The sequence below is a fragment of the Struthio camelus genome, chromosome 1 (assembly GCF_040807025.1).
Source record: "Struthio camelus isolate bStrCam1 chromosome 1, bStrCam1.hap1, whole genome shotgun sequence".
NCBI classification, from domain to species: domain Eukaryota; kingdom Metazoa; phylum Chordata; class Aves; order Struthioniformes; family Struthionidae; genus Struthio; species Struthio camelus.
In genome coordinates, this window is record NC_090942.1 from 155,375,545 (window position 1) to 155,388,631 (window position 13,087).

General features: G+C 43.4%; 1 protein-coding gene across 14 annotated transcripts in view; it reads left to right on the top strand.

Annotated features, from left to right (window-relative positions):
- Positions 1-13,087, top strand: part of LIMS1 (LIM zinc finger domain containing 1) — a 79,599-nt gene that overhangs the window by 49,865 nt on the left and 16,647 nt on the right. For 12 of the 14 annotated variants that reach the window (XM_068925721.1, XM_068925747.1, XM_009665494.2 and 9 more), the window contains one exon: positions 10,340-10,499. In XM_068925721.1, the coding sequence (XP_068781822.1) occupies positions 10,340-10,499 (160 nt within the window). Of the gene's footprint in view, positions 1-7,674; positions 7,944-10,339; positions 10,500-13,087 lie in introns of those variants that run through there. The other 2 variants (XM_009665490.2, XM_009665491.2) reach the window with 1 other exon arrangement.

Consider the following 13,087-nt stretch of genomic DNA (forward strand, 5'->3'; position numbering starts at 1 on the left):
AAGACAAAGCTTGCTGTTTTTTGACTGAAGCAGAGCCTTTTTTTCCAACAAGGGTGCACCGTTGAGAGATTTGTTGCATGGCTTCTGTGACGTAACACACTACGCAGAAGCTATTTGTTCTGCTTTTTCTCTCTGCCTAATGGCTGTGATAGAGCTAAAAGAAAATGAGCTAAAAATGGATTCGTCTCATAAAAGTCAAATGCAAGTAATCTATTGGCAAACACAGCTAGAAGAGCTGGCAGCGTTTATCAACCGTGCATTTATAAATAGAAGATTGAAAAGATTCAAACTGTTTCGGCAAGGAATGAATGGATGAAGGTGAAGTAGATGTGAAACTTTCTGTCTTTTCCAGCAGGTTAAGCCAATGCATGTCACGCTCTTCACAGACTGTAATATTTTTGATCCCAAGTTCAGTATACCTTTTGAACTCTTGTGTTGCTATGCAGGTATTGAAAAAATGTGATCCACTCACAGTTATGACTCAAAACTGCCCTGCTAGTCTGTTTCTTGTTCCGGTCCAGAAAATTTACATTTTTAGCTGTTTGTCTCCCTTGATGTTAGGCTTTTCATTTGTTGTTTTGTATGATTCTCCTTACTGACTTCAAAGACCAAAGAATACACTATATTTGGGGTACAAAGAAACCTGCTCCTTTTTTTTTTTCTTCTTTTTAAATGGTACATGCTAGCTCTGCAACTTTGGGATAGCTCCATGAGCACCATGTTGTGGATAATGAATTTTGCCTGAAGTGTACAAGCAATTGCTTAGTTTTAAATGCATTCCTTTCTTAAGCTAATGCTCAAATTATACCCACTTACTCAGTGTGACATAAGAAGGGGGAAGGAGGTTTGGCAGGGCTGGAAGCCCTTTGATCCAAGGCAAAAAATCCCATCTTCTCTCCCTTTTCCCTTCACTTTCCTTCCACCAAACAAATAACCCAGGCTCTATTCCCTACTCTGCTCCTTCAGGTAATCCTGCCAAGATTTTATTGCAAGTGGTAAATTTTACATCCTTCCTCCCAAGTCTGCCTGTAGTATCACAAGTATTTTTTTACGTTCATTCACTCCTGCTGTACTCAGCATTGGCCAACTGTTTGCGTGAAAACTGTGACTTTAGAAATTCCTGCAATACTTACCAAGCCTTCAAGACTTGCCAAGCATTTTCCAAACTGCTTTTCAGTAGCCGTTACTGAAATTCATTTGTGCATACCTGAAATGTCTACTACTACTATTGAGTAACTAATGAGTATAAAGTGTAAGGTGATGGTCTTCGGGTTGTGTTAACCTGAAAAAGGTCAAGATCGTTGTAATGGAGTATGCAAGTAATGCTATTTTGTATTAGCTTCATTTCTCGGTATATTACTCATGCTTGACTCTTAGCAACGTAAATCACTTCAGGTTATTTTCTTCCAACTGTTGAATATTAGTATTATTATTTAGTTCCATTATGTTAATTACAGAAAGCTTAACTGTCTTCCATTCTGTGCTATTTTTAAAGCTTGATAATATTACAGTGAATGTTTGAAGAAAAAAGGTGAAACCAGAAACCAAAATGACTTAACGGTTGCAATTTAAGTTGTGTATGAGAGAGAAGAGCACTAAAAAAGAAACGGCTCGAAAGATGTTTGCTTTATACTGCGTTCTGCCTTCCCAAAACCAATTGTTTAATTCAGATGATGAAAAACTTTAGCAGCACTCCACAATCAGAAGCATGAGAACAGAAAAATGAACCTAATGAACGTGAAAAATGTTTAGAGAGATGATGATGTGGAAAGTATAGTATTAATGGTCATATCTGCATGGAACTGACATGCTACTTAGAGAAGAAAGAAACCCTGTCCCGCAGCACCTTAGCGGAAGGTCAGTCCTTAGCCTGGTATCTCCAGTGGAGTCGTTACTATAATGGGAATGTCATTTAGAGCCAGAAAGTCTGGTGTTCACGGTTATCTCAGCCCTATAAGGAACTTCATGGACATACTAGAAGTCTTTCATGGTAGACTGGATGTTATGTTTAGTCAAGGCATTAATTATAGCTCCTGGATGAACTGTTCAGGTCACAGTGTTGAGCTTATAAAAACATCAGTCATAGCTAGTGTAGGCAGATGGTAAAGGCAGAAGTAAAGGTTAACATTTGCCTTTGCACTAAGGATTCAGTAAAGTATTTCTGGTGAATTTTAATGACAGATGATGATATATATTTAATACTGGTGCTATGAAACTGTTATTCTGAAGAGAAATATGGAAGCACAGCGTTTTCCTAGGATTTGAAATGTCAGAAAATACAAAGATCAGCCTCATACTTTCTTTAATGTATTTGAACTTTAAATTTGTTCCTTCAGTGGTGGATGAGGAGTTCACATGTAGTTAGGTGTAATACTGCATTGACTGAGATGTGGTTTCTCCTGAACCTGAGAAAAAACTTCTTCACTTTGAGGGTGACTGAGCATTGGAACAGGTTGCCCAGAGAGGTAGTGGAGTCTCCTTCCCTGGAGATATTCAAAACCCTCTGGATGTGATCCTGGGCAATATGCTCTAGGTGACCCTGCTTGAGCAGGGAGGTTGGACTAGATGATCTCCAGAGGTCCCTTCCAACCTAAACGATTCTGTGATTCTGTGATTCTTTACCCCCTCTAACACAGTTGCTTGAGATTGCCTGATCACGCTCTGTTGTCCTTCACTTGACTTTCCAGTGTTTTACTTCCACCAATAGCAATATTATTCTTCCGAAACACTTTCAGATTTTTGAACTGGTTGGACTTGGTGTTGTGAAGTTCTTTGTGTATATGTCCAAACAGAAAGATGCTTTTGAGTTTGGTGCACCTGATATGGTCTCACCTGTTCTTGAAAGGATTTTTTTTTTTTTAGGGCGAGTTTCTTAGATATATTAAACGTGTAGTCCTTAGTGTATAGTATCTGACCTTCTTACTATTCTTAAACTAGGAGTGGTGATATAAATGCTCCTATATGAAATGCGTTTGTGTATATGCATTTTTAAAGTCTTTAAAGTTTGTTGAGTTGGAATAATTTGGATGCAGCGTATTTGCCATAATGAAGTATACATACAGTCAGCCACACAGGATGCAGTTTTAAGAATAACTGAAAGCATGCTGTGTCTCATGCAACCCAGATTTATTAGCGCACTTGTGCGCTGTTGATATCTGATGCTGTATCTTTTCTCTTTTTCTTTATTTCTATCTGTATAGGATTCAAGAAAAGAATAGTGTGTGGAGTGGGATGGGGGGAAGAGATGGCGATTAAGAAGGATCAAATAGCTGTACACAGAAAAAAGAAAATCATTTCTCATTTTACACACAATATGGCTTTGCTAATGTTTGTAACCAGCAGGAAGAAAATGAAACGCTTTTTTTGAAATATTTCTTACAACAGAAAAAGTACTGTAGTTCAAATGTTATTCTCCCTTTCTACAAATTCTGTTAGAGACTGACTTTCACTGTGCTTCTATGACAGATAGAGTTGTGTGGGAAGGTGCTGCTTACCTGTTTATTCCAGTTATATTCGTTTCCTTATGAAGAGATGGAATGTGAACCTTCTCTGTTTGCGGAGACCAAAGCATTTTTTGGACATGTTTATACTAGAATAAGTTTATACTGAAGTATATGAAACAGCTAGAGTTGTCTTTTGTTAGCCCTGTTTAAACTCCCACTACATGAGCTTAATCATGCTTTTTGTGGCCAAGAGTAAAGGATGAAAGTTTCATGGGCGCTCAGAATTCACATAGTTTTTATCATGTTTTCGAGATGATTTTGCATCCTTTTGAATAGGATGCATCCCTTCTAATAGTTAGAGCAGGACTGTGCACATGTGCCAATCCTAGCATTAATGTGCATTTTTATTCGTGGAAAAGATTTATACCTTGCTTTCAATTACCTTAAGAGATCAATTTAACATAGGAAATACGTTGTTGCTTGCAGGACCAACAGTTGCAGCAATGAAAACCCAAGAGTGTTTTTAATTTTAGTAAAAAGACACAAAAGATCAGTTAGCACTTTAAAAGGTTCATGCAGAAATCATTGCAGGCACTGCAAAGCCATGTATACTTTACGGGCAAACTTTTATTCTAGTTCTTCTCTATTCTGCACGTGAAAGACATTGCACAGCATCGACTGTGAAATCATCCCTTACATATGTGGGATGAGGAGGGATGCCTTGTGATTTTTTTTTTTTTTCATTCCCCTCTGCCTAACGTGATGGTGCATGTGGCCTCCTGAAACCTCTAGTGACGCAGCAAGCTTGTACTCCAGCAGGCAATGTTATTTCGCAGTCATACGAGTAGGTTGCCAAGCAGCAGCTGTGATTGCCAAGCACCTTGTTTGGAGCCGTGGCTGCTCCGCACGTCTATTTGTGGAAGGAGGCGCAATGTGCGGCGGGGCGTGCTGGCCACCCAGCCTTCTCTGTAAGAGTCCCCTTCAGTGCCTCGCGACGACCAAAACGGGATTGAAAAGCTCTCCAGGGAAAGCAGTGCGTGAGCTGGAGGGCGGTTGTACATCAGAGATGATAGAGCTGCGTAGTGGTTTTTTACAGCCCTTCTCCATTGCAGCAGTTGTGTGCTTCCCCTTGGCTCCTCTTCTGTATCTTTTATCGCCTTCCCAGCTCTCTGCCTTGACTCCTGATAACATCCGCAGTGTGCCAGTAGTGTCTCTGCCTTCTTCCTTCCTCCTTACCTTTTTCAGTTATTATTTAACTTCTCCCTTTTCTTTTCTCCTTATCACCGACTATTTCCTTAACAGCTGGCTTGCAGATTTTGTCCCAGATCCCAGGGAATACCCTTGGGAAGCCGCTGCTGCAAATCAGTGAACGCCTGCATACTTCTCGCTCCTTGTGGACTTCACCTCACAGTAATCTAGAATTCCCTAATGAAAATATATTTTTGACAGCCAATTTTAGATCTCAGCAGCAAGTCTCCAGCAAAGTGACAAAAAAGAGAAAGATGACCATTTGCTCTGGATTCTTGGATTACCAAACCTTCACACTGGAAACTGTTTTGCTTTCGTAGCAGAAAAGCCCCTTTTAAACTCCGCGCAAGCTCCTTTCTTGCTTAACCTAATGTGAATTGGGAATAATTCCACGGAGAGCAGCGGCAGTAGGCGTTCAGAACAAGGCCTACTTATTACTTCATACGGTTGCTTCTTAATAAAAGCTAGGAAGATTAAAATAGGCTTTGTGGATGGACTTCTTGCTGCAATGACTGACTCCTTGTACTGCTTGCTTTGCTGCAGCTGCACAGGAGATTGCACAGCAGCCAGCTGAAGAAGCAAGCACCGGGGTGGATTTTTTTCCTATTGACCAGCAGAAGATGCAAGGAAGCAGAAGTGGCTTCTAGCCACCTTTGTAGCCTATAGGTTTCAGGTTACCGCAAGGGCTGCAGTAGTCCACAGAGAGTCAGAAATGCCTAAGGGCTCTGGTTTGTAGCAGCAGCTTCTCAGGAGAATTTCCTGCAATTTGGGACAAAATATACAAGAAAACAACTGAGGAGATGGTCAGTGATAAGGGGAATGGAGACAGACTGGCTTGCTGTTTCTTACCTTAGTGGCTTAGTGCACCTGTGCTAATTCTGGATGAATCGACATTGTTCGTCCATTGCAGCGAGTCTCCCTGGAGTTTTTCATACTCACAAGGGCTCAGTATTTACCTGTGCAGGAAATGTTGGGATCCAGCATGGAGAAAGAGAGTGGAGTCACTTTGTCGACATGTCCACTAGCAAACAGTGCTTGTTTTCATCACGAGTGAGGCAGGAGATGCAGAAACCTTTTCTTCCACCACTGTTTCCTGCAGCTGTGCCCAGGCAATATCACCATGGCCTAGAGCTATAGCCTGAGCTTTGCTTGATCTGAAACTTGCTCCAAGACAGATAAAAATAGGGCTTGGGCTCCAGCCAAGCTGTGTAACGGGTGAGGGTGCCGCCTCCTTAGCCTGTTGCAACGTGTGACTCTCAGTAGCTGTACCATGCCTTGGGTCACCAGACCTACAGAGAGATATAAAAGCGAGGGCACGCTGCCTAAGTCCCAGCTGCCATGATGTGGACAACATGCGGGGGGTGGGGACGGCTTGCCCAGAGGAGACTTCCTGCCGAGGGCAGTTTAAGGAAAGACGCCTGAGCAAAGCCCTCGCAGCCGTTTAGCCCGTTTGTTTGTGCTGTGCAGCAGCAGAGTTGTAGGGCTGTGCTGAGCAGCTTGCAGGAAGCTGCTAGAGCTAGGTGTGAGCTCAGGGCCTGTGCTGAGAGCGGCATGTGCTCCCCCTTAATCTTCTGGGCCAACTGTGCCAGTTAATGAGGTGAGATTTGGTGGAAAATGGTCGCAAAAGAGACCCTCTGCAATAGGCACTAGGATGATCATTTTCCAGATGCTGAAGGCATATTAAAAAATAGTAGCCTTGAGTGGAATTTCTACCATGTCCTCTGTTGAGTCCCATTTCTGATTTCTCTGCTTGTTCCCGCTAGTCTTTTTCTTCCTGTCCTCCTCCGCTTTCTCATGCTCCCTCGCAGACTAGCAAATTCTTCGGATACCAGGAAGCCTTGTGTCATGAACACAAAGCCCATGTGGTTTTGCTATTTAATCGATTGCTGACAAGGTTGAGTGAGTTCAGCGCAAGAGCCCCGTTGCTCAGCGCTGCCTCCCAAAGTCCTTTCGCGTTTGAAGTTTTAAGTTCTCAGGAGCCGGCTATCCCACGCCTGTCACAAGCGTTTCGCTTTAAGCAGGTAGAGCTTAGAAGAGCGAAATGAATGGCCGCAGCTCTGAAGGCTGTCGTGCCTGCCTTAGTAAGCAGCACGCGACAGATGTTTAGGTGGAGCGTAACCCGCAAGTAATTGCAGCGTGAAGATCGTTGTGAGGGCGTTCAGCGGCGCAGGCCGTGGTTAAACTTCCTTTCTTTCTTCTTCCTTTCTGGCCTTGCTCTCTCGCTTCCCTCATGTCCATGAAAAATTACTTCAGCTTTCAGCTCATGTCGGGGGCGAGCGTTCTCGACGTGATGCGCTCACTCAAAATCAAGTTGCAGTTTCCCTGCTTCACGTGTCGCCCCGTTAGAGGTTGGTTACCTGGCTCTTCTGTTAAGGGGCCCTGTTAAGCCAAACGGAAACAAACTATGTATCTGTATGCACGTCCTTCTTTCCCCAGCGCTGACAGGAAGAAAGATGCCTGGAGAGAGATAAACCCCCCACGTTTGACCTAAGACGATATAGGTGGAACAGAAAAGGTTGTTTTTACAATGTAATTGATATACCGGAGTATTAAAACAATGTTGACCTCATGACAGAAGTATTTTCTTCATGCTTTACGTTGCCGGCTTGCCCACAAGAAAACATGGTTGGAGTCCACCTCCATCCCCCCCCCCTCGCCCCCGGCTCAGCAGAAAATACCTGCGGACAAGTTTGCCGGTGACCGCGTTCGCTCCCGTAGGTTACTCGTCACACGGCAACCCTGCGCCGGCATGGGCCGCTCCTGGCAGCAGCGGACAGCGGAGCCGCTTCGCAGCGGCCGAGTTGCTGTCACAGCCCGCAACTGGAGCGCCTTCCCCAGCCTGCCCCCAAATCGCAGCCCGACCGTCCCGCCGCCGCGTCGGCTCGGCTCTTAACTTGAAGCTCTAGGCGAGCGCCGGAGGGGTCTGGCTGACTGACACGAAGCTGCGACAGTAAATCACCGCGCGGCGAACGAGGCGGGGGGGGGGGGGGGGGGGGAGGTCCAGCGCGTCGTTTTGCCGACTTCTGCCTATACCGCGAATATCTCACTCTTGGAAAGCGATTAAAGCGGCATGGATTTCCAAAGCAGAGCTCGGCCTTATGTGATCCCGGAGGATGGAGAGGTCCCGCGCGAGGCGGCTCCCGCTGCCCCCAACGCCACGGGAAACGAAGGCGAGAAAGCAGTGTCAAAATTGCAGCGTAGGCACAGTGACATAAAAGTTTACAAAGAGTTTTGTGACTTTTATGCAAGATTGTAAGTTAATTTTGTTCAGCTTCGGCGTTCGACTTCAGTAAAATTATTTGTGTATTGTACGTGTGTGTGTGTGTGTGGTTTTTGTTTTTTGTTTGTTATTATTACTTGAGCTCTGGGTAGACAGTGTAAGTCACTCTCTAAGGCAACCTTTGCCACTGTTCCCTGTTTGAGACGTTGCCGGTTGTAATCATCAACTAAAATTTGAGCCGTTGCTGTAGACTTAATCATTACTTGCGTCAGAAATTTTTATTAGTAGCTGGTACCGCTTTGGCATTTGTAGAGTAGTCTCTCTGACTTCTGATTTGAGATCGTTTGCTGCTTATTATGGGGAAATGTGTAAACTGGACCACTAATAACAGAAGTGTTGCGTAGATTGGTGTTTTTACACATGTGTTTCGAATTAAAGTGAACCAGTATTTTTGCATTTTTAGAAGGAAAGCTTTGTGCTCTCATGTAATTATTTTCCAAGTGTCTACGTTTCATAGTTTTGCTTGGATCACACGTTGTGTCTGACAGCACTTAACATTAAATAATTTTTTAAGTTGAACATCCTTAGTATTCCAGAGCTGTCGAGGTGATAATGAAAGATCCCAAGTTACGTTGCGATCGCTGTTCGTTCAGATTGAAGGATAAGGATGGGTGAAGTGACTGAGCTTTTGCCCCCCTCGTGAACCGCACACTGTCCTTGGAGGGCATTGGCTAGCTGCAAGGTGAACCACTGCTTAAACACAGAATTGCTGCAGCTTTTCAGCATGTTTGTGGGTTGTCACGTATGGCGTAGAGCGTTCTCCAGTCTGCTCTCCTCTGTGAGATTCGCCCACTCGCTTCACTAAGAGGGTGGTAAATATTTTGGTATCGGTTACTGCTGCCACCTTCTGCAAAGGGCTCTAGAGAGGAAAAAGAAAGCAGTGAATAATAACGGGTCAAATGTGACCTTGCGTGCAGCCCTTCTGTTATACAATGTAAGAAACAGATAAAGCACGTTTGTTTTGAACCATGTGATCGGTGCGCGTTTGCTAACTCTGGTGCTGTATAAGGAATTGATTCAATTGCTTTTGGATCCAGTGCGAGCCAGCAGGTTTTAGCCCCTTGGAGGGAAGGGCTTGACATCCTGCAGAGGACCGAGTCCTCTGCGTTTACGGGTGCACCGTGATTTTTTCCTCTCTGTACCAAAATGTGCCCACAATAGACGTATGCACATGCATACCTTTTGGTAACGAATGTGTGCGTGTGCGTATCTGCGTTTAAAATAACCCTAATTCTTTGATAAGCTTCCAGATAGATGTTTGAATTGTTGGTTTTGTCAGTTGTGGTTGGATTGTATGAACCTAGACCATTGCCCTGTATTTGCTCTCTGCTGTCAAATGTTATTGGCGCAGAGAGGTGATCCTGAAAGGCATAGCTTGGAAAGGCTAGATGGAAGCGAGAAAATACTGGCAGAGTTAAAATCAAATAAACGTTTTCCTGGTACTAGATTCTTAATTAACTGTAACCCAGTTACTCCTGACAAAGTAGCTAATCCCTCCGGTATTTTACAGATACCCCCTTGGCATTTTATAGCCACACGCCTTTGAGAAGCAGCTAGGGTGGCTATTGAGTATTTTTTGCATCTCCAGCGTGGGGTCCCGTGGCAGTTTGCGCTGGCCTAAGTCTGGGTTGCAGTGGCCCAGCCTGCTACTGCAGCCCGAGAGTCCCACCCTCTCTCCCTTGGCCCCGCGCTGAGGCCGGCACAGAGCGAGCTGATGTAGGGAGCTGATCTCGTTAAGATTAACCTTAACAAACAAACCAAGACCCCCGTGACTTTAAACTACGTTTGTAAAATGACTTTAAGCTGTGTGAAACCAATGTAAGGAATAATGGTTTGCTTTCTCTGGTTTTCAGTAATTTCTGCTAGACTAAATACCTTATATGCTTTCACATTGCTATTTTAAAGCTTTTGAACCAATGGTGTTACGTATGTTTTAGGACTGTCTTATCATTCATGTTTTCCAATGTGAACATTATTCTAATGTGTTAATTACTGCTAACGTTGGCCCTTGTTTTCCATGATTCTCATGTATTTAGTTTTTCATTTTTATAGTACTTGGTTGAATCACCTGCTTTTTCCCCTCATTAAACGCCTATGAATGTATCTGTAATGATGTTTCTGTTTGTTTTTTAAATTAGCAGTTGTTAGACTGTGTTGTGGGTTTTTTATTTCTAAAGAGTTATGGGCAGGGGGGAAACGACCGTTTTATTTCTGAGGGAATGCCACAAGCCATTAAGTGCATGAACAAGCTTTCGTTGAGCAGCTTAGCATTAGGCTGAAACAGTTGGCTTTGGAAAAAAGAGATGAACTAAAATCAGTGGGGTTGCGTGTTTTGGCTCATTTTCTTCTTGTTTCTTTTTTATGACAGCAACATGGCAAATGCTCTTGCAAATGCCATCTGTGAGCGCTGCAGAGGCGGCTTTGCACCTGCAGAGAAAATTGTCAACAGCAACGGTGAACTGTACCACGAGCAGTGCTTTGTGTGTGCCCAGTGCTTTCAGCAGTTTCCCGAAGGGCTCTTCTACGAGGTAAGCCAGGCAGAAGGTTGTTCTTGCCCCAATTCTCTGGCTTGTTTTTTCATTCTTGTACAAGAAGTAAATACAGACGGATCAATAGTTTGGAAAGTGCTGTGGCAGAAATTGTGCTCTGAAAGAATGTGCCCAGTAGACGGTGAAAAAAGTAGAAATACTTTTGTGCAAACTTGGAGGTTGTCACTGTGTATATCTTACTTCAGTGTGCAGCGTAATGTTGTCAGAGTTGCGAAAAAGCTGCTGGAGATTTCTCTCTCAGTCCTGAATTTTTTCCTTGGAATCTGTAAAGAAAATCTATATATTTTATGAGACGTAGGTAGAGAACGTTCTTTTTATAGCAGAACTGAGACAGAGTGAAATCCCAACCTCCCGTAGTCCGTAGGAGGCTTATTGCTCAGCTCTGTGGGGCCAGCGCTGCAGTTGAAATGTTGGTCCGTAAGTCAGCATGCTGAGGGAAAGGTGTGCAGTCACCCAAACCCAAATGAGGCATAAGTCAGGTCAATTCTAGACAGAGCAGAGCAAACTGGGACGTTCTGAATTAGCAGTTCTCAAATGCTTTCAAAAGCAAAAACCACTCCCACTCGCTTTCTCTGCCCCAGATGGATTGCCCTCAGCTCAGAGGTGAATTTTAATATTAATGTAGTTTTCTTTTCCCTTCGCCTGTGATGAGTATTTAGCTATTTCAAGTACAAAGCGGCTTTAGTAAAAGCTTGAGACTAGCTCATAAAGTATGAAGCAATTGCTATAAGGGAGGGTAGAGCTGGTGAGATAGAGAATTGTTAGCTGAAGTTTTCAGATGGGGAGCAAAGGCTCAGAAAGATTAAAGTATAATATAATAAGTATCAAATTTCTTTAGGCATTTCTGAAAACCCTGTTCTAATCCACTGTCTGTGATCACACCGGAAGCCTGGAGCAGCTCTAAGAGTAGTTCCAATCCAATAATTTTGCAAAAAGGTGTTCTTAGCTTACTTTGACGTGTAATGCAGAGTCGGGATAGACTCTTATGCCAGATTCTTAGTTCATGCCTAGTTTATATGTAATCCATTTATTCAGTGCTTCAAATGTACGTAGCACTTCACAAAGCAGGTAGAAATAAGGTCCTGCTCAGATAGTTTGTAGTACAACATACAATAGCGGTTGCAGGATTTATGTCATATTATGATCTGCAAAGGAAGGTTGGCCGTTTGTTAAAAGCATAAAACTGTGCTCTCACATACAAGGTGTTATTGCTGTGTCAAGAGCACAGCAGATTATTTTCACAGTAATATTTTAAATCAATTGTACAGAGCCATGCCATGTGGTGATGAGGAGGCAGCCGAGGGAGGAGTGGCTGGTTGGGAAAGAGACTGGCACGGGGGATTCCAGGGGTTTGCTTCCTCTCACCTTGTTTGAAGATCAAAAGATTTGTCAGTGCTTTAGGGGTAGTGTTGCACAATTTGTGGTAAATGAGCCACTAGTGGTCCCTAAGACATCAAAAGGTGAGCTGCAAAGCAGTAGCAATTAAAAAACAAAACACAACACCTCCAAGATGCTTGCACATTATCTTGCAATTGTTAATATGAGTTGCTGCCTACACGCAGGCATGATAAAGAGTCAGTCCTGACATGTTAAGACCTGAGGCAGGTATAGAGGGACACACATGCTTTAAAACTAAAACATTTTTGTGCTAGTAACGTTTCTTTAAAACAACAGAATGTTTCTCTAAATGATGAGTAATTTATTTTTCCTTTTCCTGAGTGTGAAAAAACAATGGCACAATCAGGCCATCCATGGACCTCTTTCAGAAAGTTGGATGGTCCTTGGAGATGGAAGTTTGAGAAATACTGTTCTAGAAAGCCTGTACCTCCTAGAGGATGGAGAAGGGCTATAGTGGAAAGAAAGTGTGTTTGCACCTAGTCCAGGAATATTCAGCCTGTCCGTTGCTCATGTGTGGCCCTAGGTGAATCTCCCTCAGCAGGGGCAAACATCCCGGTGGTGTTTGGGTGCACTGCACAGAGGCGTTTTGCTTCCTACTGCTACAGTGCTAACATCCTTATTCGTTGTGGTTGGGTTTTAAGCATTCTTTTACTGCAAAGTGATGCTTCCTGTTAAAGACAATAAGTCAGAAGTGAGTGCTGATAGATTGTCCTGGGAATAAAAACAGCCCCAGGTACTTAAACACGTTTTGGTAAAGTTCTGCATTTTTTTCAGACTGTGCAGAGGCTTGCAATGGCTTTGTTCTTCAGAAATGTTACACGATAACTGGAAAATTTAAGTTAGGAATAGACGCTTTTTGCCACAGCTATTACAGAAATAAAATAATTATGATTAGGATTAAGGAAACATCCAAAGAGTTATATGTGAACTGCGGGCAATCCTTCTGCCTCTAGCCCTTACTTATAATGTCCACCATGAGAATTTGCAGTTCCTCTCCACACCAGCAAGTCTGTCTGTTGCTGGAGAGAGACTTTTCAAAAGCATGTCGAAACGTCTGACAGCCTTCAGATTAAGGTGAATAAATCTTACTTAGACTTCCTCTCCTGTCTGTACTTGCCAGTTCTGGGCATCTTCTAGACAGAGGAGAGGTGAGTATCTGTGTTGTCCCA